This window comes from Gadus chalcogrammus, chromosome 6 (genome assembly GCF_026213295.1).
Source record: "Gadus chalcogrammus isolate NIFS_2021 chromosome 6, NIFS_Gcha_1.0, whole genome shotgun sequence".
Lineage (NCBI taxonomy): Eukaryota > Metazoa > Chordata > Actinopteri > Gadiformes > Gadidae > Gadus > Gadus chalcogrammus.
The window spans coordinates 20,800,957-20,825,213 of NC_079417.1; the positions used below are offsets into that span (position 1 = coordinate 20,800,957).

Below are 24,257 nucleotides of genomic sequence, written 5' to 3' on the forward strand. Positions count from 1 at the left end.
TTTTAGAATTGTTCTTATCAATAACCTGATTGAATCATCTCCATCACGTCTTTGCCGGAACACAGCAGTTGCTAAACAGCCACGTTTCTTTTACAACATCAAGGGTCAGCGCCTACTTTTCCACACTGTTAACGTATGCCCTACTACACGGTGTTGATCGCAGCCCTCGACTATGTAGCACAGCAAGCAAACACAATTCAGTTCCAATTCGTGTTAACAACAAGTGTACGTCCCTTTCCTCACTCCTTCATTTCACGTGGCTTCAACAGAGCTCTCTGCTCCCACAGGCCAGAGGCTGTTTGGGGAGAGCATCCTGGGCCTGACGCAGGGCTCCGTGTCGGACCTCCTCTCCAGGCCCAAGCCCTGGCACAAGCTCAGCCTGAAGGGCCGCGAGCCCTTCGTCCGCATGCAGCTGTGGCTCAACGACCCCCACAACGTGGACAAGCTGCGGGACATGAAGAAGATGGAGAAGAAAGGTATGCACATGCTAACTCTTTCCATGTTCGATCACTATTCCTCTCACTCAATGAGCTATCGCCCGGTGTAACAAAACTAATGAACCCATCCTGTTTATTAGAAGTGTTCTTAGTCTAAGCTTTAAGCGTGCACGGCTATCTGTCTTTCATCTCATGCATGTCGCAGAAAACATGCAACAGCGACCCCTGGTGGCTCTTTTTCAGATGGGTAACAGAATAGGGTCCGCGAAAATTTTGTCTGACCTAGTAACGGTCCGTGGCGTAAAAAAAAGTTGGGGACCTCTGCTTTAGAAGGCTTAGGGCAGCGGTGTTCTCTAGGCCTGTGAAGATCTGTCAAACCGTGAATAATTCATCATCAAGGGCGTTGGAGAGACACGCATGCTTCTGACCTGGTTCTTAACCCCTTTCCTCCTCCTCTTCCTCGCAGCCTACCTGAAGAGGAGGTACGGGCTCCTGAGCACGGGGTCGGACAGCGACTCCCCCAGCACGCGGTCGGAGTGTGTGAGCCCGGCCCTGGCCTCACTGGACCTGTGCCCGTACAGCCAGGTGAAGAAGCCCCGGGTGGTGCTGGGGGCGGAGGAGAAGGAGGCCCTGCGGAAGGCCTACCTCCTGGAGCCCTACCCCTCGCAGAACACCATCGAGATGCTGGCCTCCCAGCTCAACCTCAAGACCAACACTGTTATCAACTGGTTCCACAACTACAGGCCAGTCTGCCTTTTCCATTGAGAGGGGGTGGGATGGAGTCGGCTGATAAGAAAACATGGAAACTAGATTATAAAACAATATTGTGGTTTACAATGCAGAGCATAGTGTTTATGGAGAAATTATTCAGTATGTGAAAACATGTAGAAATAAATATATCAGCAGTTATATCCCATTTATCATGTCTGAAAATCAGTTGAACTGAACCAAATCAGGAAGTGAAGTTCAATGTACGACACCTGCGTATCCTTCCTTTACTGTGTTATGAGGCCCCAACCACGTCCGTAGTAAACATTGACATTTATTTTATTACTAATTTACTCTACGGCCGCTCGGAGCTCAGCCAACGTGAAGGGAGGTGACTTCAACAGCACTATCAGCAGGAACCCCTCTGGCCAGACACACAGAACAGAGAATATATCCAAATGGTCAAAGAAAGAGGCGGGTGTTATTGCATTGCCTCGGGCTGTATTACAAGACAAGTGGATGGGGAGACATGATCATACTTGGGCAGAGAAAACTCCTAGTTATCCACCCCGATACCACCAGTGGTTCGCTCATTACGGGCCGGCCTGGGGGGGTCGTGTTGTCAATAAGTACGATCAACAAAGCAGTCGAACGCAACCCGACAACCTCTCTGTCTGTATCGTCTTTAAACATTTTGAGTCAGAAGCCAATTCTATTAATAATAGCTATAACAACAAGCGGGTGCCGCGACCACAAGACATTGACATAGGATTCAATAGTAGCTTGGGAGATAAAAGCTAGTTCATCTTAATACTTATCCTGCTGTTGGTTTTTATGCATAAGGATGGAGTCAAGCTGAGTAGTGTGTGTCTCTGTTGTTCTTACGCTGGTAGTCGTAATAGCGGGGTGCATGTGTGCTGGTGTGAGTTGTGTGTAATGATAACTGTATCCCTGGCTGCCCGCTGGTTTGTGTGTCTTTCTATGTGTCTGCGTGTGTGTGGGTTATAAAGGCTGTTTCTATTGTGTATGTTTGTGCTGGTGTTTGTGTGTGTGTGTTGTGTGTGTGTGTGTGTGTGTGTGTGTGTGTGTGTGTGTGTGTGTGTGTGTGTGTGTGTGCGTGCGTGCGTGCGTGCGTGCGTGCGTGCGTGCGTGCGTGCGTGCGTGCGTGCGTGCGTGCGTGTGTGTGTGTGTGCGTGTGCGTGCGTGCACGTGTGTGTGTGTGTGTGTGTGTGTGTGTGTGTGTGTGTGTGTGTGTGTGTGTGTGTGCTAGTGTGGGAGTGCACCTAACAGCAGGGTGTCTGTGTCTAGTGTGTGTCTGTGCTAGTGTGTGTGCTTTTGTGCCAGCTAGCGTATGCATGTATTAGTGTGTGTGTTTACCTAACAGCAGGGTGTGTGTGCTGCAGGTCCAGGATGCGCCGGGAGGTGCTGATGGAGGGCCAGCCGGACAACGACGAGGACACGGAGCACCTCTCCCCCTCCGGCCCGTGCAGCCCCCGCTCCGACTCGGACGACCGACGGCTCCAGCCCCCAGGACACGCCCTCCACGCCGGACGGCCCCTCATCAAGCAGGAGGCCTCGGAGAGGGAGGACTACGACCTGCGGCTGTCCAGGGTCCAGTGCTTCTCCATGGCCGTGCATTTCCCGCAGCTGAAGAGCGAGCACGAGGATGCGGCGGCCGTGTTCCGCGACCACCACCACGGGATGAGCAGCCAGGCCCGGGCCCCGTCCGCTACCGACGGGGCCGTGAGGTCCAGCAAGTCCCGGGGCCCCGAGGGGGAAGACCCAGGCAAGTCCCCCGTGGACCCGGTGAGCTTCAAGGCCTCGTCGGAGGCGTGCCGCAGCAGCCTGGAGGTGTTCCTCAATTCGCCGTCGGCCGCGTCCTCGCCGGGCCTCATGATGTCGGTGTCGCCCATCCCGTCGTCCTCCGCCCCCATATCGCCCTCACCGCCCGCACCTGACGGCGGCTCCTCCACCAATCACAGCCTGGAGCCCGGGCAGCACGGCGCGCTGCTGCAAAGCCCCAAGGCCAACCGCAGCTCACAGAGACGCAACGAGAAGATGGCCAACCTCAACAACATCATCCACCGGCTGGAGAGGGCGGCCAATCGGGAAGAGACGTTAGAGTGGGAGTTCTGAGTGTGACTGAGATCTGCTGATGATCTGCGCTGCGTGCACATTCTGCCTCCATTCTGTTCCGTCAGCGGGGAGCTCCACACCAGAGGAACTGTTTGGAGGGGGGTAAATCCAGAGCTAAACACACAAACAACCTATTCTCCCCCCCCTCTTTCCCCAACCCAAGATAACTTTAAAGGGAAAAAAATAATTTATAAATATGTTGAGTTTTTTGTGTCTTTTTTGATAACGCATAACTACTTTGAGATATATGTGCAGCACAAGCTGTTGTTTTACCTATTGGACTGACATGAAGACTTTTGCAGCTATAGTGTCATGAAATGCACACTAAAGTTCTGAAGATTGCCACTAGGTGAGATTAAAAATAGACCCTTGTCTTAAGCCATCAAAGCACTATAACTATTTGAGAAAAGAGACATTGACCAAATTTGCTACTTTTTGAATAGCAATTTTTCCAGATTTTTGTCTGAAAGACAGGACGGTTCAAGTCAAGTGACGTGACATCCTGCTTTCCAACTGAGGGATAGTCCTCAAAGACTCTAAATATTCAACATCTCGTATGTACTTAGTTTCTCGGTGACATGTTTTGAAAATATTTGTATCTCGGACGTATAAAATGTGGTTGTACACGTTGTAGGGTTGTCTGCAATAGCCTCCTTCGAACTGATGTAGCATGGAATTCACCCTCTGTAGTTAGACTCATATGTTATACTTGGAGCTAAAACGAGAGAAAAAAAGAATGAATACAGCAACAAAAAAATACGGTTAAAAGTAAAAAAAAGAAAAAAAAAGAGAAAACATTAAGCTATCAGTAAAGTATTTAAGTGTTTTTTGTTTGTTTTTATTTTAGAATGATCCTTGAGGTTTACAGTTTTTCGGGTCCCTTTGTGCTTTTTCGTGACAGGAAGTGACACGTTCACCGCGGGAGCACAGTTTACACGATTGCTTTCCAGACTTACCTCTCTAAACCCTGTAGAAGGCGCCGGTTGTCCGACTGACGTGGGCCAGAACACACAACACCCTGTTACCTCAGATTATGTTGACACACATCATGCTACCGCTGTGCTTCGCTTCATACGCATACACATAACCAGATGTTTATTTGGATAATTGAGAGAGTGTGTTTGGGGGGGGGGGGGGGGAGCTGTTTTTGTTTGTGACATGCCTTGCACATAATTCCACCGCTCTTTGTTTTATCCACTTGGGTCATTGTTATTCAGTCTCTGTGTTTGTGTCGTGGGTCCTCAGTCAAGGGTATCATCATATCGAACTCCCCAAAAACACAGCGAGGCACTCAGCTGGTGTCTCGCTCTGTTCGGGACCCTCGAAGGTGTTCACTGAAAATGGCTCCCATCGCAATCAATCAAAATACTAACAATCCAATTGTTTCACCTACAGACTGTAAACAAACAAAAAAGGAACGTTCTGAACTAGCAGCAGGTTCCTGCATTTTTAGAGGCTCTGTCTTTCAGTACTTTGGGTGAATGTTGCCTACAATAAGATGTTGAGGGTTAAGATAAGATAACCCCCCCTCCTCCTACCTGTGTCAAAACGTTCTCTCATGCTTGCAAGCTATTCTTTATGTATTTTGCCACTTTTTTATACTCAGAACAAGTAACAAAATATCCAATACATCTTGTATGAACTACTTATGGCACTTAGGTTTTCATCATTGCGGGGAAAAATTCAAGACATTTTCAAAAATATTGAAATTATGCTTACTTAGTGTCCACAAGTCTTGCCTTTACTGTATCGTTGAAGTTGGTAGTAAACACTTGCACATGTCTAAATAGTTCAGAGAACTTTGATTGTATTATCTAGAGATATATATTACACAATAACAGAAAAACAATATCATGACGCTCTTGGAACAGTAAAAAAAAAAACGGATGCTGATTATATTGAACTAAGAGTATACAGAGTTAATGAACCAAACCTGTTTGAGCCAGTTCTGGTCTGGCAAGCTTGCCCACGTTTTAGACCTTCTCTCAGGGTAGTCTTGCAATTTGAAGCTTTACTCAACAGTTGCCCTCATCAGCAGTGGAGAGATATGGTAATAACACAAAGTACCCGGTGTAAAGGATGGTTGTTGTTGTATTATAAAAGGACTTGTGGAAGCAATGACATCAGTAAAGGGTTATGCGAATGACCAGGAAGCTGCTCCAATGGCAAGAGCTGTAGCAGATGTGTCATGATGTGGGGTTGTACTGATGACACTGACAAGTCTCTTCTCAACTTTTTGACACGTGTTTCTCTCGCAAATATAGGAACCTTTCATGTAGCCGCATACGACTTTCTTGCTATTTTCATAGCCTCTGTTTAGGTGCATTATATACTGTATGGTCAGAAATTACATTCCCTTTATGGGGATCTTATTGTCTTAATGGTCACACCGGACACATGGCAGAAAGTGAACTATACTTCTTCAGACCATTACCTCTTTATATAAACTTCCTGCTATTATTTCCATTTGCATGCAATTTCATTCTTATTACAATACAGGGAAGAAACGGGCTGTGTTTATAATTGTTGTTTAGCCACTTAATCACCACTTAACTGCTTTTCTTTTGGTTGACCTCAGACTAGTCCACACATAAAGCACATACACCCAGCTCCCAGAGCGTCACAGCGAGGCCCAGTACCAACGAAGGAGAGTTCTGTAAATTAGGATGCAAAGAAGCCCAATGGATTGTCATTACTTAAAGTGAAACATTAAAAATCAAAAACTCTGTGCCATATCACGCCTCATTGAGTCGTCTCGAGAGGAACTTCCTTCAGTCAATTGTGATTTGGGAATGTGGCTTTTCTAGCCAGGTAGAAAAAAGCAAAGCTTTTATATCAAGGGGCCTAAACAATAGATTATTTTGCGTTCTTTTTTGAATGACATCAGTCGTTAGACAATGATGCGTCAGTATAATTTCAGTGACTGCATGTAGGGTTGTCAGTATGGATGCAGATAGATATTTACAACTCTAGTGAGGATTTGTCAATAAGTGAAAATTTACTTTGGAGTTCCAACTGTGAGATGTAACTTGAGAAACAGGTGTTCTTCAGGCTCAAATCACTTTACTATACCATACGTTACAAGGTATATTATTACATGTTAAAGAATCGACAAAAGTATGCCAAGCGTCTTGAAGTTAAATTTACATGTGTATCAAGCCATCATCAATACATAAAGATCCTGTTGAAGACCCGGCTGTGTTGTCTTATTATTAACATGCAATATTCAACCAACGTCTATGAGGATTATCCCATATTTAGTCTCTTAACAGAATGGCTACGTGAGTGAATTCAGATACAGGTCATTAAGGAGCAGGGGGTAAGGCATCTTGCTCAAGGATAGAGCAGGATGCTCTGGGGTCAAACCTTTATTTTAAGTCAAAGGAATCTGCAGTTTGGAATAAGGTGTCTCATCGTGGTGGTTTATGGCGCAATTACAGTAACTGCTGCTGAAAGACACTACTGCTCCCAATACACTGTGTAATAGCATTGACGTGTTAAATTGGACATTGTTAGACAATTAGTGGACAGATCAGTTTACTATAATTTGAGGAGGTGGAAGATGTTTGAAAGGAGGGTCCATAATCTGCTTTTGGAATCTAACGTATCCATTTTGGAGTTAATTTTGTGAATGTTTTAACAGTGTTTTACTGCTTCCAAAATGAAAATGGTCAACATGATTATAGTCCCTTTGTTGTACCATGGACTATTCTCATTCTACTCTAGTCTGGGGCATGCTAGTCGACCTGTTATTTATACCTGACTGAAATCCTGCTCCAGACAGCAGTTATCAGACCACATCTAATTTTCCTCTTTCCAGCAAAATCGGTGGTCTCTAAGTAACTGCATGGTCTTGCTAAAACAATCACTGCATAATGTTGGTTTTATCTCTTTATTGGTGTAACTTACAACCACTTAAGCTAAGAAAACAGATTGCCATCCAATCCATGTTTTGTTAAAAAGCTAAGAAGATTTTGCTTTCATATATATTGTTGCTTACAGGCAGTGTATTGTTTCTCTTAGTCAGTGAAAGTTGATAATCAGTGTGTAAATATATATGATCTAAGAGGATTCATTTCAAGCAACTCGCTTCAGTAGGTCAATATTCAAAGTTAGTTTATCAGCCTTGATCAGATTATTTAACCGTGTAGATTGTTGAAGCCACATTCATGGATCCCACATACTACAAAGTTGATATTCGAGGCTTCCTGGATACTTGCGTCTTATTCCACTATTAGCAACAAAAATTGTATAAACCGTTAGTGTTGTTAAAGGTAGCTAGCTATTTTCAATATTTTGTGATGAAAAGCAGTAAATTGATTCATAGGTTTTTGGATACAACCATTATCAAGCAGCAATATTATTACATTTATTTGTTTCTCCTTATATTCATGGGGTCTATATCTATAAGCACGTGTTGTCACGTTTTCAGATTAATTGTCAGACAGAGAGAAATGGAAATCGTAGCACCTTTACCATCTTCCATCCCAATGTTTACATGATTTTGGCTGCGTGGTCTGCTGATGAGCTCCTCCCCTCCGCCCCTCCCCTCTGTCAAGAGCCGACCGCCGACGTAATGACGTCACTTTCGCACGGATAGCGTAGGGCTGGGACTATTCGCGGCGATGGCGACGACGAAGAACTCTGATCGGCGGCTCCTGACCTGGGCGCAGTGAAACTGGCTTCGGCTTGGATATGACTAATGTTTATTTGATCCGGTGTTTTTCATTGTTGATTGGCTGCACTGATCTTCGACTGAACCGTTGGCTTTAAGGCTCCCGTCTCGCCCGTCCGCTGTGAGTCTGCCGGTGGCTGTTCTGCTCAGCAGAGGCCTCCGCGTCGGGGTCCGCCCTCCATCTCACAACAACAACAAAACCTCTCCGGTGAGCCGCGGTAGCGCCGCTAGCTAACAGACACAACTGTTATGTGTGCATAAAAACAGAACTACACTATCCCATTGAGACACTAAACATAGTCTGGTTAGTCCAGTGAGTGGTGGATGCTAGACGTGGGAGTTAGCCCGGGTTATTCTTGCAAACTTAACCGGGTCAACGTGAAGTTTTCCACAGCGACTAAAAGCAACACCGCCGTCACTGCAGCGCTCTTTCGTTCCCTCACAGATAATAAATAGAGATAACAAATGTGTGTCATGGCATTATCTTTCTGTCACGTTAGCGGGGTGCTATCCTAGCTGTTCCCCCGAACTGTTAGCTTGTTCAACATTAGCACGTCCCACTCCCAGTACAGTGTTTTGAATAAACGTGACAACGTAAACATGTTTAACAATTATATTTATTGATAACAATGCAAGCTATTGCATACATTTATAATCCGATGTTTAGAAATATTAGATCCGTCTACGTTGTCCCTCCCTTGGCCTTTTTATTTACCACTACTTCCCTTGTTCACTAATTGTTTTGTATTTAAGTTAAGGTTTCTGTATACAATAATCTGCTGAATAATGCTTCATGTTGTAATATACAGTGGCCTGTTGCGGGATAGGAGTCACGTTAAGGCTCTAATGGGCTTAGCCTGCTCTGTGCACCTCTTAACATGGACCCGGTCTGGACCCGCTCTGGGTCGCAGCAACGGCTCTCATGATCCCGCTGCGGTAAACATAGTCTGCGAGTGAGTGCTGAAGATATGCTTTATCGGCTTGAGACAGCCTTGAGTGTAGTTCCTGATACTTTGGTTCGATAGCCAAGTATGGTCATTAATTTGCTTACTAAGTAGACCGACGGGTCTGGCTTGAATAGGCACATTTCGATATTCAAGCTGCTCCTGTTCAGCAAACCCTGGTATTTTATATAAAAATGCACTTGAATGCGTATGGGTTATGTCATTCTGACCTACCGAGATCGGATTTACAGAGATCAGATTTCAGTTTTGTCAAGTGTTGCTGTTTCCTCTAATTGGAAAAAGTTTTGCACATGCCCAGTTTTCTATCCTTATCTGAAGATGGAAAACTAATAAGCAATCCTATGTGACTGATTAAACTTTACTTGCTGTCAGGATTCCATAAACTCCAAATGGACCCAACTGACTCCATGTCATTCCCCCCCAAACGTGTGGAAGGTGTGTGTCCTATTCTCGGCTCATTTAAAGGCTGCCCTTACCACCAGAACATCTATATTTGCCTCTGAATAATAAGGGCTATTGTAGGGTTAGAGGCTGCAGTGGATGGGGAACACTGTCACTTTACCGAATACCAAGAGAGTTATAAAGAAAACATTTAGTCTTAAATCACATGCATGTTTGCTGCCTCTCTTAACAGATTTCCATGCCCAACCACTAAACCCTTGAGGACAGGATTGCGAGACAACCTCGTCTGTTGCTTACTACTTGTGGTAAGTTCCAAGTGGTGAAATAAATACTCTATTGAAACTTGCAGTCAGCTCTGTGTACATTTTACTGCTATGTTTTTTAAATGAACAATTGATTGGGTCAGTTCAGAATTTCATATGGTGCATTAGAATCACACTTGATGTTCTCTGCTCCAGGAAATGTGCTGGCAAGGCGCCCATGTCTTTGACTGTTGGGACATTTTAATGTGGGATTGTTTCACCAGTTACCTTATTATAGCAGGGCCAGTTAGCAACCGGTGCCACATTAGCCCAGTCAATGGTATCCAAGAGGCATTCGATGTTTGGCCCTCATGTTGGTTTGTGGAAGTCTCCACCAGCCTTTACTTCCCTTGCATTTCCCAGGCCTGGTATCTGCCAGTCTCCGGATTTAGTCCAAGCAGTCGATTAGCCTGGCTAACGCCAGACCTCATCTCAATCTACATTGAGTTGAGGTCTGGGAACCACACATTCATTTTCTCGTATTTGAGGCGTGGTTAACGATTGCCCAGAGCCGTTTATTGGGCGCTACGAATGTCTATCATATGAGTCTGTACGTAGCTCATAGCCAATCAAAGCCTGTTGGTAGCAGGGCAAAGACATCCTTCTTGGTAATGAAAGAGCTTAACGCCGGAAGTTGCTATTTTTTCAAAATAAACATGCGTTCTAAACAACTTCGAACACCATCTAAGGCTGCATCGAAAGGTAACGCGTCTGCTGCCATTTTGGATCCGTAAACTACAAACTTCGGTGTGACTCATAGACGTCGTCATTTGTCTTGCCGTCCCTCCGCGTTCTGTGATTGTTTCCCTATCTCAGGTGAAAATCTGATCCATGGAATCCAGGCTGCCAAGCAGTGTGAAATGAAATTGGGTGCAAGGCAGCATGGGTATACCCAGGCTAGCAGTCGATAAGGGTCTGAGTAAATCAGACGTATGGATTAATAATGAAGAACCTCAAATAGACCATTATTTGGATGTAAAAGGTCACACAAACAGGATATGGGAACAACATAAGTGGTTCAACACTTGAGCAAATAAGGGTTATGTCATGACCCCAAAGATCTACCAGTGTCAACAGAGTATCGATTATACTTTATAACAAATTTAAGCACAGACATAACTATCAGAGATAATCTTGCCACCGATGTGGCTTCCCAAAAATATCTGAGAGGGAAATATGGGTCATCCAGACCGGAAAATCCACAATCGCTGACTCGTTGGATTTTAATGCCTCTCTTCGTTTTCAAAACAAAATAATTTGCTATTGGAGAGTAGTTCTTGATTGCAAAAAGGCAGCAAAGCTTGTGGGGATCGCTGTTTTTTTTTCAAAAAGGCAGCGCTGAGAACACTGCTGGTTATGTAACAAGGTGTCAGATTATGTGGACGCTGCCCATGACGGCTCTATACTGAATGGTCTCTGATTCTGTACAGCGCTCTCTGGCTTTGTGGCGGGGAATGGAAAAAGAGGTTGGGTAGGCAAACATCTCTGCCAATAGTTTTTAATTTTCCCCAGAATACAATGTTTGCCAAGTAGTACTCTCATTGAATATCAAGTAGACATTGATTGACAGGTCGTCTATGCATAAAGAAAAAGGCAAACGATATTTAAACAGAGGTTCAAATAAAACAACACGGGGATAGATTTGATGTTACACTTGAATTTGTTAGGTAGATGTGAAGTATATTTTATTTTATTTTTCTCTTTTGTCTCCTTCTTCTCTCCCTCAGCCTGGGTTTCAGTCCCAGGGTAGAGCTTCTGTGTCTGAAGACCCCACTCCTTCCTGGGGACCATGGTAAAGCTCCTCTCAATGCATGTCATTACAGGGCCTCTTGGGGAAGCACTCTGCTTCTCTAGGTAGGCTGTCTGCTTTGTTTTGTATACAGAATTGGAAACCCTGCCTTTTATTTATCTTCTTTTTGGTAGCTAATCAGTCCACTCTAGTATCCAGCAGGCAATTACAGCCTTCACAGCCATGTCCAATTTTCAACCAGTGAAGTGTGTGTGGGTGTTACTGCACTTTGCAAGTGGGTGTGTCCTAGTGTTGTGGATACCAGTATACTTCAATTTGCACCGCACATCTAACCTGGTCTCTGCTTAAGTAAAAGGGGATCTGTATTTTTTGTTTAGGGTGTGATTTCTATTGTTTATTCTATGTTTATATCTATTGAGTTTTTGGTTCTTGTGCCAGTGGGGCTGGCGCATCAATGTGTGTGATGCACTATGGGTCGGATTTAATAAACGTCACACCATTAGAATGAGAATGATTAACATTTGATCAGATAACCATCTAACTTATAAACTGCGCTGGGCTGGCCCAAAATATAAGAAGAACCAAGGGCTCGAGCTTAAGTACGTCTGGTCGGCCTTGAGGCGGAAAAAGGAAAAGGATTACAATTAGAATTTCTGAAAAGTTTTGATTGTTTTAACGTTGGTGAAATACAAATGGAAGACTAGCCTTGTGACATGAGCTCTGCAGTGCACAGTAGAGAGCGGCAGACAACAGAAAGCAAAGCCGGCTCCTCTGTGATTCCGTCTGCTTTACGTGAAACAAACTGCCATGTGTTGATGAGCAAGAGCAAATCTCCCAAATAACGCTGACTCTAAAGACCATCACCGAAGCGTTACGCGGCAAAACAATCTCAGCCACAGTACTTGTATGTAAACAGATTCCTCACAAGGTGAAGCAAAACTGGCTTTACAACAGCTTTCCTTTTTGGGATGGCTTAGATTGTATTTCCGGATGGTTCCAGGAGGAATGTTGAAAAAAGTTGGTTAAGAGCCCTGTATTCTACGTTAGTTTTGTATTCTGTTACATGAACACTTTTCCACTACATTGGTAGCACTTTGACACCCTCCGTCCAGTGTGAGAATCGACCAAAGACAGACAGGTTGTAATGATAGTATTTATTCAATATTCTAGGCTTCTCCGCAGGATTTTGTTTTCCATGGTGGCGCTCCCACTAGATAGCTGGCGCTCTAGAAATAAGAGGTTGAGGCGTAAGCCTTTTGATGTGTCTCTGTAATCACACAACATTCATGGAAGGTCTTTCGAGATGTTTTGAAAACTGATAAATAACTGGTTTTCATTGCTTGTTAAACACTCGTCACTTCTGAACCCTAAGTAAGGGTTTCGGGTGTCTTGTCAGAGGATAGCTAGCCCTGAATTTGTTATTGGTCAATTGAAACCGCAGAAAACAGTTGGCCCTGTTGAAGCGCCAAAGTGTGTTAAGTTGAGGGTTTATTGCAAGCGATATATGCATCAAACAAACAACACGTCCTTCTGGTCATTCCTTCCTGGGGCTAATCGGAGCATTGAGGGGAATGTTTGAATGGCGCATTGTATTGGTTCTGCTTCACCCTGCTTGTGGACCTACAGGAGGAGGAGGGGCAGCAGAGCCTGGAGTGCGTCCAGGCCAACCAGTTCTTCCCCAAGAAGTCCCCTGTCCTGGAGGAAGAGAACATGCAGGTGAGCCGGAACATCTGTACAGCTGTTTCTAAATTAAGCATTTGGGGTGTGTGTGTCCTGCACACGGATAGCAAGTGAAATAGTCTGTAGACGGGGTCGGAGGTCTTTTTTTTTTTTTGGTTCACAACAGAATTATTTTGAGCCACAAAAAGGATGACCCCTTAAAATTGTGTGTGATCAACTGAGTTATTTGCATTTAAAAAGAGATGAACAATATTTAGCATTGGACTCAAATCTTTTGCATTGGATGCTTTCAATTTGAGAAACTATGCAGTCGCAAGCTCAGGAATGCCTCTAAAATAAAAAGCCCTCATGCCTAGACAACTACAGTTAAAGTTAATGTTTGAATGATGTTTTGTTGTTGAATAGCATATATTTCACCACTTCTATGTCAAAGCGGAGGCTACGGTTCTGAGCTTATGTGTACGGTTCTCTTCCTGCTTCCATGCCAGGTTCCCTTCTCCCAGCTGCATGGTGAGTTCACGGAGTATGTGGGGAGAGCGGAGGACGCCATCATCGCCATGTCCAACTACCGGCTCCATATCAAGTTCAAGGAGTCTGTGGTCAATGTGAGTCAGGTCCTCCGCTAAATATACCAATAGTTAGCGTTTAAGAGGATTACCTTAACGGCAGCCCCCTACCATGTGCCGTGTATGAGACGATGGATACAGTGGAGGCAGTGTCCACAGCGTTGATCAAAGCGAAATTCCACACCATGCCGCTAACTATATTTATACCGCTCTAGTAAGTGGCTTAAAGCAATCCGTCCCGTGTTTCCCACCCATTTGACCGTGTTCTGGTGGGGGGGTGCCGCGCAGTGCAGATCTCTCTCTCTCTCTCTCTCTCTCTCTCTCGCGCTCTCTCTCGCAGTTCTACTGTTTTTGTTGGAGAAAGTGAGGCAGAGAAGAGAGGGGTCCTTTTTCTTCAAACGTTCTACATGTAACTATTGTGTTACCACCAAATAGATATTTAATACTGTTCCTAACTTTCCATCAACGACTAGTTTAATATGTTTTCCAAAAACAAGCAAGGCAGCAGGTGATCTAACCCTCAGTGTTTTGTTACTTGGCTGCTGCTGTGAGCGACCAGGCCAGGGCTTGAGCTGCACTCCTTCAGTCTTCCTTTTCTTCTTCCTTCTTCTACCATTCTCAGGATTAAACACATGAAAAAAAAAATAGTAAAATGAAAAATTCCTGTTCATAGACTACCAAACATTACTATGGTTTCTATATTAACTGCATAGATGTGTGGCAAAGGGCCGCACATCATTTTACAGTCCCCTAATTACTATGTATTTACTTGAAAAAATAGGTTACAATAATCTATTATTTTGTATATCACTAGTAAATCTAGTTCTAATTTTGACGTTTAAAGTTGGTTTGGTTTGTAAAAATCTGATATAATTCTGTACTTTTCGTTCACTTAGTGAAGTTGGTAACCAATTCTACCTCCTCTATTACCCATCAGTGAAAGTAACAATTGCAGTTATCCAAGGCTAATGTTGGTAACGGCCTAAGTTGAATTATGTACAATCTACAAATTTAGATGGTACTTTCTAATGCACTACTTTTTCTCAAATAGTTTTTGTTCATGGTTCCGCCCATTTATAAAGGGTTCATTCAATTTAAGTTGAAAAAGGACATTGATACTTACCTGGTAACAATCTTGATAGGAACGGTTTGCCTCGGTTGTCATGGTACATCTCTTTAAATACTGGGTACGTTCTTGCAGATGTTTCTACAATTGACCCAGTAAGTCTAAACTGTCCCTGGTATCACTCGGCTCCAGGCATGTCTCTCGTACCTGATACCTTTTGGATTCAGTAAATACAAACTGTTACCATTTTGTTCTGCAATGTTTGTAAGTAAGACATTTTAATTTTGTCAACCGAAAATATACGGTTGAAAGAAGGCTTATTTTTTTCCATGGTTTTGGAAGGGCTATACACTTTTTAGCAAAAAACACATAACTTGAGGCATGAAGAGATGGATTCTTACATTTTGATTCTATTAATGAATTAGGCCTGCCATCGCCGGCGGTTGAAGTCCATCAACAATCCTCCCATCCTTCCTCCACAAATTAAGTTATAAAGGAATTGAGAATGATGAAGGAGGAGAACCCTAGCTCTAGTGCTGAGTAGAGGTCCATCTGTACTTTGTGCTTAAAGGGGAACTTGCTTGAGCCCATTCATGCAAGTTTAATATTGCATGGAAAAGGGAATGTCTTACTTAACAACATTGCAGAACATGTATGCTAAAAGTTTGTATTTATTGCTGGGAAAATGAATAACCAGTTAGAGGTATAGGGTTAGATCATGGCAATACCATGGAAACAAACGAGGCTTCCTTTTTCAGGACAGTTCATCCTACTTTACCTAAAGTTTTTTTACTTAGGTTTGTTGTGGAACATTCATGGTACAAGTTGACTTTAATTGCATGGACAATGGACTATTCTATTCCAAGGGAAATGGTGAGAGCCTGGTAATACCATGAAGTCAAACAAGGCTTCCTTTTACAGGACAGTTTCAACTTATTAGTGAGTCAATTGTAATATAATACTTGGTTACGTTGCAGAACATGTATGGTGCAAGTGTGTTTCAATTTCATGGAGTAAATGAGGAAATTACATGAGTAAACAACTGCAACAATGTACCCAGTATTTAAAAAGATGTACCATGGTCCCAGATGTAAACTTAGGGAAATGTAATGAACCCTTTATAAAAGGCTGGAGCCATGAACAATAACTACTTAAGAGAGATTAATTTATTGGAAAGTACTATCTTCATTTCTAGATACAGAATACAACTTGGGCTGTTCAACATGAACCTTGGATGACTACACTTGTACCTTGAATGGAAGGGTACTAGAGGAGGTATTTCTAATGATTGGTTACCTACTTTCCTAGGAAGCACCCAATTATATCTGAAATATTACCCACCTTCCAACTAACGTTCACAATTACATGGAACCAAGTGCGATTGGTTAAACTGATTTATTGGCAAGCTAAAAGCTGTAAAAAAAAATAGACCTTGGTGCGATTCAAGTTAATGTCCCTTTTTCAATACAATTCATAAATCGATCAAAGAAGCTCATCACTTGACACCTGGCTTCACAATGCTGTCGTAGAGGATTACATAATTTTGGGAGTACCTAGTAGCGCAATAAACAATACAGGCCGGTAAAGGCCCCCATAGACGTTGGGAAGAGGGGGTTAGGGAGGGGTAGGTGGGGGGGGGGTCAGTTAGTTGCAATCTGCAACCTCACCACTAGTTGCCACCTCGACTTTACACATCATACCTTTAATAATTAGGAACTGTAACAGTTTTTTGTTTCTTACTTCCGAAAACGTAATAGGGACTTTTTTTTAAGTGTCTTCTTTATTACTGCATGACAAAACAATGTGGTAATGAAATTGAATGTGTCGGAACCACCAGAAATTAGCCATTAAACATTGAGTGTATTTTATTACACCATTATATAACAACACAAAACGTATTTGTAACACCAGCATTTTTTTTTTTTTGGGGGGGGGGGTATTTGTAAGTATTTGTAATAAAACTGATGCTTGTCAAAATAACTACGGTAGATGCTAAGATTCCCTGAGCGGTTAGAGTGAAAGCTTGCTGTGTGCCTGGCGCAGGTGGATGTATGGATCTCTGTCAGAGTGGCAGTTTTGTTCATAGCTGTGCAAATCTTTGCGGTCAAATAAAAACCCATGTTTAGACCACAAAGCCCAAGTGTCGTTGCTAGTCATGACTCTTGGCGTATTTGATTGAAGTTGTTCATTTAATATAACTTAGTTTAATTTCTCCTGATCGACTAATGCAGTGGTTCCCATCCTTTCTTGCCCGGCACATTTCATCTGCTTCAACTCAAATAGTTTTTACCCAATAAACATCTGCCTTTATATCAGTGTCCCTTTGAACGTTATCACATCACAATTCTACAGAATAAGTAGTAGTACTAGCTTGCCTGTGGCTATAAATACTAAGGCAGTCAGTTTATACAGGACATCTATGTGTAGTTTAAAATAAAATAATAAATAAAACTGTTTTGATAAAATGGATGTCCTGCGACCCCATATACACATCAGGGGACCCCGACCCAAAGGTTGGGAACAACTGGACCAATGACTTGGTTGGCTATTAGGGAGCAGCCACATCCCAAATCCACATCAAAACAGCAGTGAAGAATAACGTTAAGTGTTGCGTAATTCCATCCTCTCTTGTATTCACTATGTATGAGACAATTGAGCTTTAAGACCGCTCCCTCCTAATATCTTCCCTCATTTCTGACCAACCAGGGCAACAGTTCTAAGTGTTTAAGGGCTTTATGTCATCCAGCTGGTCAATTACGTATAGTATAGGGCCATATTTGAAAAAATAAGGGAATTAGTTTGGTTGTACTGTTAAGTAACTTGTAAAACCCTAAGAAGTATTGAGATTGGATTGGGATCCTGCCTGAAAGAAAGCGTGATATGATATTTTTGCGATAACGCACACCCCTACCCTCCTGCACTGACAACCCTCATGCAGTCATAACACTCATGCAGTCATAACACTCATGCAGTCATAACACTCATGCAGTCATAACGCTCATGCAGTCATAACGCTCATGCAGTCATAACACTCATGCAGTCATAACACTCATGCAGTCATAACACTCATGCAGTCATAACACTCATGCAGTCATAACGCTCATGCAGTCATAACACTCATGCAGTCATAACACTCATGCAGTCATAACACTCATGCAGTAGGCCTCACACAGCCCTCTGGCCTCTAGACCGACCAGCAGTGAGATAGGTGGTGATGAGGAAGAGGGAGACGGGGAGAGGAGAGGAGGGAAGGTGAGAGACCTGGAGATGCCTTTCACGGGAACGACAGAGTTGCCGTTCACCCAGCAGCCCAGGGTAATGTGAAGGGCGCCTTGCAGGCCGGGGGCCTGGATTAGAGCAGCGGGATACCAGGCGCAGACAGAATGTACAGACGGAAGCACAGCCATCAGGATGGCCAGCAGCATTTTCATTTCAACAAACTTGTGTTGGATAACCGTTTTGTTCTTCTGTTGTTGTTTTTTCGAATAGATGAGTTGTTGTTGTGAGGTGTCTGTAAGTACCCTGCGGTGCTGCACGGTGTGGGGTGGTGCACGTGGCTGTCATGTGCTTTTGCGTGTGTGCACACGTGTGGACGACTGGACGTACACTTCTGTTAGGCCAAATCCCAGTAAGGGGTAGAAATGGGATTGGGCCTAAATCTGTGCGAATGGAGGTGTGGGCCGTTTTTATAACTTCCAAGGGGTGGGTGAGGAGGGGTATCTGTCTATCCTGGAGAGAGCTCGATGCCGCCATTACCATGTAAGGGAATCCCCTGGATTCAACAACCTCATATGGCTCTATTAAAGGAAATGAACAGCATTCTGGGAGTCTAATGGATTCCACAAAGACGCTTGCTCCACCAACCAGTAAAAGGACAATAATAGTATATGTTGTTTGGAGGGATGTGATTGGACAGCACTTCTATACAGGCTTCACATATTTATGTGTGTGTGGATATATGGTTGGTTGTTACTCTTCCTTCCTGCTCCGCCACGCGCTCTGGGCTATCTGTCCGTCACGCATGGCTTTGAACCGTGTGTGAAACAGATCATTAAACAGCGGTTTCTGTCGGACAACCAAGCCCAGCAGAGGCATCCATAGAGGCCAAGCCAGTTTAACAGTAAAGTCTGTGTTCTCATACTCCTCCAATGTGCCAAACGATAACCGGCAGATAAACATTGACTGAGTTCAGGGGGGGGGGGGGGGGGGGGGGGGGGGGTTATAGTGCTGTTGGTGGAACGACACCATCGAGGGTTCATGCAACAAAAAAAGCTTTGACTGGTGTACTGCAGACACAGCATGCAAATAGATTTTTTTTATTACACTATTGCGTAACAAATGACAACCTGTTTTTGATTGACACTAACCGGCTTTGAACCGTAAATCATTAAAGTGGTTGCATGTGGTAGTGGCATTCCTAGCCTGCTGGTGTTGTGGAGCACACGTTATATTTTTGTGTGTGCGAGTGATGCTAACATTAGCATGGGAGCATGCCTCAGTGTTGAGTGACAACCTGCCGGCTCCCCAACAGGTGCCTCTGCAGCTGATTGATAACGTGGAGTGCCGGGACATCTTCCAGCTGCACGTCACCTGTAAGGACTGTAAGGTGGTCAGGTAGGCCCCACGCACAAACGCATAAACACACACACACACACACACACACACACACACACACACACACACACACACACACACACACACACACACACACACACACACACACACACACACACACACACACATCAAACTGTCAATGGACACATCCGTTGCGCGATTGAAACCTTCTGATTTCCTATGTTAAAGATTTCTTACAAGAAAACCTATGAAATTATCTTTTTGGAGTTCTTCAGTACAGTATTAAGTATAATCGAGAGCTTGGGGAAGTTATTGTATACTACTAAGCGCAGAACTTGGAGGTCCGAACAACTCTTTTCCATCACCTCCGTCCGCAGGTGCCAGTTCTCCACCCTAGAGCAGTGCCAGGAGTGGCTGAAGCGGCTGAGTGCGGCGGGACGGCCCCCATCCAGCCTGGAGCACCTCTTCTCTTTCGCTTTCCACGCCTGGTGCATGGACGTCTACGCCGGGGAGAAGGAGCAGCACGGCGAGCTCTGCAGGCCAGGTAGGGCTGCCGATCCCTGACAACTTTAGGTGGGATCCCTGCCAACACAGGGACGATCCCTGCAAACCAGCCCCTCCCCTCCACCTCCATTCTCCAAGACTAGGGCCCAATCTCGTTTCTTTGTTCTACAAAAATCTCCACCTTAACCCTACCCCTACCCCTTAACCCTACCGCTCAACCCTACCCCTACGAAATGGGACGACAACCCTTCACGACCCAGTACGTCATTAGTAGTTGTTGACGGGGTTTTGATTTAATTTAATTTTTTTGGTCTTTTGATACAATATCTGTCTCTGGAATTTTACTGAATAGTTTGAATGTCTTAGGAATGCAACCTTACGCACATGGAAAAGCACGGTATGGTTAGATAAGAATATTATTCATGCTCACAATCTGTTAGAAACTGCAGAAACTTAATTTTGGATCAAACATTATGCTCAAGATCAACATAATATATAAAACCAGAATAAACATAGTACTTGAGGTAGTATGCCATCCACGTAAAAAATAAATATTAGGGGTGTAACGATTCACCGATACGAATCGGTATCCGGTCTGATTAACACAGATGCGACTACATCCATACGTAGGCCCCTGAATCGATTTAAAAAGACCAAGAATCTGTTGATGCACCGATTTAAACGTTGCAATCGGTTGAGTGAGCTTTAGCCTGATACCAAGACAGCATTCTCAACTCAATTCATTCCGTTTCCATAAGGATCCGGAAAATGAAACTTAAGGAAGCGAACGGATCCGTGTGGGTGTGAATGTTTTTCCGCACGTCTCCGCCCGCGCCCTGCGTCTTTTAGTAGGTTACAACCGGAGTTGTGAGTTTGCGAATAACAGCCATGTGTGCGAAAACTGTGAAATGATTTTCAGTGCACCAGCGATTCTGAAATCAAACGTGTGGAAGTCCTTTGGGTCTTGCCTCTGACAAAAGCTTCGCAATGTTTTAAATTGTTTTAAAAACAGCGATCAAGTCTATAAATAAACAAATAAATAGACATGTAGTTCTAAACTTAATTAAAAGAAAATGTATGTGTTAACGTTAAGCGAATATTATCTATCAGATTGATTCATATCTCATCAAATCGCACCAGCCCTACCCCAAAATCTCAGGGGTAGGGCTGAGAAGCAAGATTCACCCTTTCCCAACTCCCTCTCAGCTGTTACTCTTTTATTTATGTCGTCCATCCCCTCTTCAACGCAGGCGAACACGTGACGTCCTGGTTCAAGAACGAGGTGGAGCGGATGGGCTTCGACACCCAGAACGCCTGGAGGATATCAGACATCAACAGTAGATTCAGGTATGGGGATCTGGCCCATGAATGGGCATTGAATACTTTTGCTCCCGGGGCCCCCGGACAAATCCCCCCAGGATCAGTTAAGATCACAATTATAACTCAAGCAATGTTGGAATAACAAACAGCTATGTGCCCGACACAACAACACACAGGCTAATTGTATTTAGTTTTATATTACAGCCCATCGTTCATTTGTTTCAATAGCAAAGCGTTGATAAGAGCCCATTCCAATACCTTCTGCTGAGTCAATCACAGCGCATCGTCTCATCGTCTCTGTGTCTCCCTGGCCTCGCTCACCCCTCCCAGGCTGTGCTCCAGCTACCCCCAGCAGCTGCTGGTCCCAGCCTGGATCACCGACAAGGAGCTGGAGAATGTGGCCGCATTCCGGTCGTGGAAGAGGTTTCCAGCTGTGGTGTACAGGTCTGTTGCTCGCTGTTCTCTTCCTCTTTCTGTTCCGCACGTCTTTGGTCTGTTCTTTGTGTGTGACACACATGGCACCAAACACCAAACTAAACCGAAGATATCTACCGCGGCGTCTGTTGACGTTTTCTCTTATGAAGTGTTTGCTCCCCGTGCTGTGGTTGTGCTGAGCCATTCGTAGAGGCACCTCAAGCATGGGATATCCATCCATCCATCCAGCCCTTTGACTACATGGAGCGAAATGCTCCATGTGAATAAACCTTTATATCTTGATTCCTCTATTCTGATCTCCAGGCACGTGACCACGGGGGCGGTGATCGCTCGCTGCGGCCAGCCTGAGGTGAGCTGGTGGGGCTGGAGGAATGCAGACGACGAGCACCTGGTTCAGTCCATCGCCAAGGCATGCGCTGTGGACGGCATCAGCCGAAAGCATCAGGCCAACGGCGGCTACAGCAACGGCACCGCACTGCCCGATACGGACTTCGGTAAACCCAAAGCTCATTCACTGATTCATTTATCTTTACTAAATTAAAGCAGACGCTTTTATCCAAAGCGACTAAAAGGGTTAATACACACATTGACACACTGACGGTGGAGTCAACCATGCAAGGCGACAGCCAGCTCGTCGGGAGCAGTTAGGGTTAAGTGTCTTGCTCAGGGACTTGCGGTTGTCTCTGTCTCTGTTTCTCTCTCACCTTGTCACTGTCTCTACATCTCTCTCTCCCATTGTCCCTGTCTCTACATCTCTGTCTCTCTCATCTTGTCTCCGTCTCTACATCTCTCTCTCTCTCTCCCCTTGTCTCTGTCTCTACATCTCTCTCTCTCACCCCTTGTCTCTGTCTCTACATCTCTCTCTTCCCATATCGCTATCTCTTGCTGTACACATGTACCCACACACATTGACATTCCTTAAATATATCCACCATCCCTACAGTTCTATCTTTACACACACACACACACACACACACACACACACACACACACACACACACACACACACACACACACACACACACACACACACACACACACACACACACACACACACAGCTCTGCAGCCTCACTATCTGTGCTTTTTGCATCAGACAGCATTGAGCAATATGGCCTGCCAGGGCATGTCTGGAAGATCTGCTGTGCACACAAACATCAGACATCCATCAAAACACTGCCGTCCTCTGGGGAATCCTGTATCAAACTTCCACAGGAGATTCATGAATCAATCTCCTGCTAATGAATCCCCCGCCAGGGGTTTGCCTTAAAATAACTCGGTCACGTCTTGGTTATTCATAATAGATTTGGATAAAGTACCCCCTTTCTTGCTCGCTGGTTCTTTTTATTGTGATCAGAGAAAACTTTTTGGCACCTCTCCCCTGGGGGTGTATATATTCACGTGATGATGAAATCTGTATGGATCTGAGTAGTAACACGGTTGGAAAGGATCTAAATGGAAACATTGAGTAACAAAGACAGGAAACATGTAAAGGAATCGCGGTTTCAGTGAGCGTGTGTTGTTTTGTTGCATCAGAGTCGTCCCTGACCAACAACTCTGAGGTGGAGACGCTGGCCATCCAGCCCCACAAGCTGCTGATCCTGGACGCCCGGTCCTACGCCGCCGCCGTGGCCAACCGCGCCAAGGGGGGAGGCTGCGAGTGTCCAGGTAGGATGCCCGCTCCGGCGCCCCACAGTGGCTCCCACCACGGTTGTCTGGATGTTTTATGGGAGAATCCTGCTCTGAGAGGACTTTAGTTATCGGGAGCAATGGCTGCTGTAGGATGGAAAGCATCGAGGTAACAATTCCTGTTCATCCTCCTCTGAAGAGTAGCCACACACGGTTCCAAGCAGAAAGTTAGTTGGGTGAAAATGCGTTATGCCATTCAGAAGGAGCAGTTGCAAGAGCAGACGTGGTGCTGTTTCCTGAGATAAATGTAACCCTTTTAAATATAGTGAAAAAACGTAATTATTATTGTTTAATTATGAAGCTCATAATTATGAGAGCTGTAATTAGAGGATGGCTGAGCGAGGGCTGTTCATTTAGGTTGTTTATGTTTTAAATGTTGCCCTCTACCGGGCTGCTCGCTTTCCAACTCCAATCTGACCTACAGCAGCGTTAAAACGTTGGTAGCATTGTTTAGTCTGGTTGGGGACGCCTGTTTCCCTGCTGTTGTTGACGTCTGTTTTCCTGCTGTTGTTGTTGTCTATTCCCCGGCTGTTTCAGAGTACTACCCCAACTGTGAGGTGGTATTCATGGGCATGGCCAACATCCACTCCATTCGCAAGAGTTTCCAGTCCCTTCGTTTTCTCTGCACCCAGATGCCTGATCCAGCCAAGTGAGTCGGTCTCTCTCTCTGTCTTCCTAACTAAGACAAAAACAATATTCTTGCACTAGAACCCCAGGTATTTTTCTCAACCAGTGCTGAATGTGGTTGTTTGTTTCCTCGTTAACTACATTTTGACCCGTCGATCTGGAACATCTGAGGCCGGTTTCAGAAGCTCTGGCACCGTTCCATGCAGATGATTTTGATCTCTCCTCTTTTTTAGACTATTGCTCTAACTCTCTCACTCTCTCTTCTCCCGCTCCATTTCTGTCTCAGTTCCTCCCTCTCTCTCTGTACGTCCCCACTAAGCAGAGTCTAGTCCCTGCAGGGGACTGTGCTGACTCTAGAGATCCCCAGGGTGTAGCGTTCACCAGTGTGATAATGAGTGGCTGTGGTAAAGCTTGGTTGAAGA

General features: G+C 44.6%; 2 protein-coding genes across 6 annotated transcripts in view; both read left to right on the top strand.

Moving 5' to 3' along the window:
- cux2b (cut-like homeobox 2b) overlaps positions 1 to 3,358 on the top strand; it is a 38,882-nt gene extending 35,524 nt beyond the window's left edge. The window contains exons 20-22 of the mRNA XM_056593288.1: positions 288 to 476; positions 904 to 1,180; positions 2,549 to 3,358. Coding sequence (XP_056449263.1) covers positions 288 to 476; positions 904 to 1,180; positions 2,549 to 3,281 — 1,199 coding nt within the window. The 3' untranslated portion in view covers positions 3,282 to 3,358. The remainder of the gene's footprint in view (positions 1 to 287; positions 477 to 903; positions 1,181 to 2,548) is intronic.
- A 4,525-nt stretch (positions 3,359 to 7,883) lies between these two features.
- The window catches only part of mtmr3 (myotubularin related protein 3), a 28,972-nt gene continuing 12,598 nt past the window's right edge, over positions 7,884 to 24,257 (top strand). For 3 of the 5 annotated variants that reach the window (XM_056591581.1, XM_056591583.1, XM_056591584.1), the window contains exons 1-13: positions 7,884 to 8,164; positions 9,556 to 9,628; positions 11,353 to 11,417; positions 13,002 to 13,091; positions 13,544 to 13,660; positions 18,177 to 18,200; positions 19,219 to 19,301; positions 19,640 to 19,806; positions 21,017 to 21,113; positions 21,417 to 21,530; positions 21,825 to 22,015; positions 23,056 to 23,187; positions 23,746 to 23,857. In XM_056591581.1, coding sequence (XP_056447556.1) covers positions 11,415 to 11,417; positions 13,002 to 13,091; positions 13,544 to 13,660; positions 18,177 to 18,200; positions 19,219 to 19,301; positions 19,640 to 19,806; positions 21,017 to 21,113; positions 21,417 to 21,530; positions 21,825 to 22,015; positions 23,056 to 23,187; positions 23,746 to 23,857 — 1,130 coding nt within the window. In that variant the 5' untranslated portion in view covers positions 7,884 to 8,164; positions 9,556 to 9,628; positions 11,353 to 11,414. The remainder of the gene's footprint in view (positions 8,165 to 9,555; positions 9,629 to 11,352; positions 11,418 to 13,001; positions 13,092 to 13,543; positions 13,661 to 18,176; positions 18,201 to 19,218; positions 19,302 to 19,639; positions 19,807 to 21,016; positions 21,114 to 21,416; positions 21,531 to 21,824; positions 22,016 to 23,055; positions 23,188 to 23,745; positions 23,858 to 24,257) is intronic. The other 2 variants (XM_056591585.1, XM_056591582.1) reach the window with 1 other exon arrangement.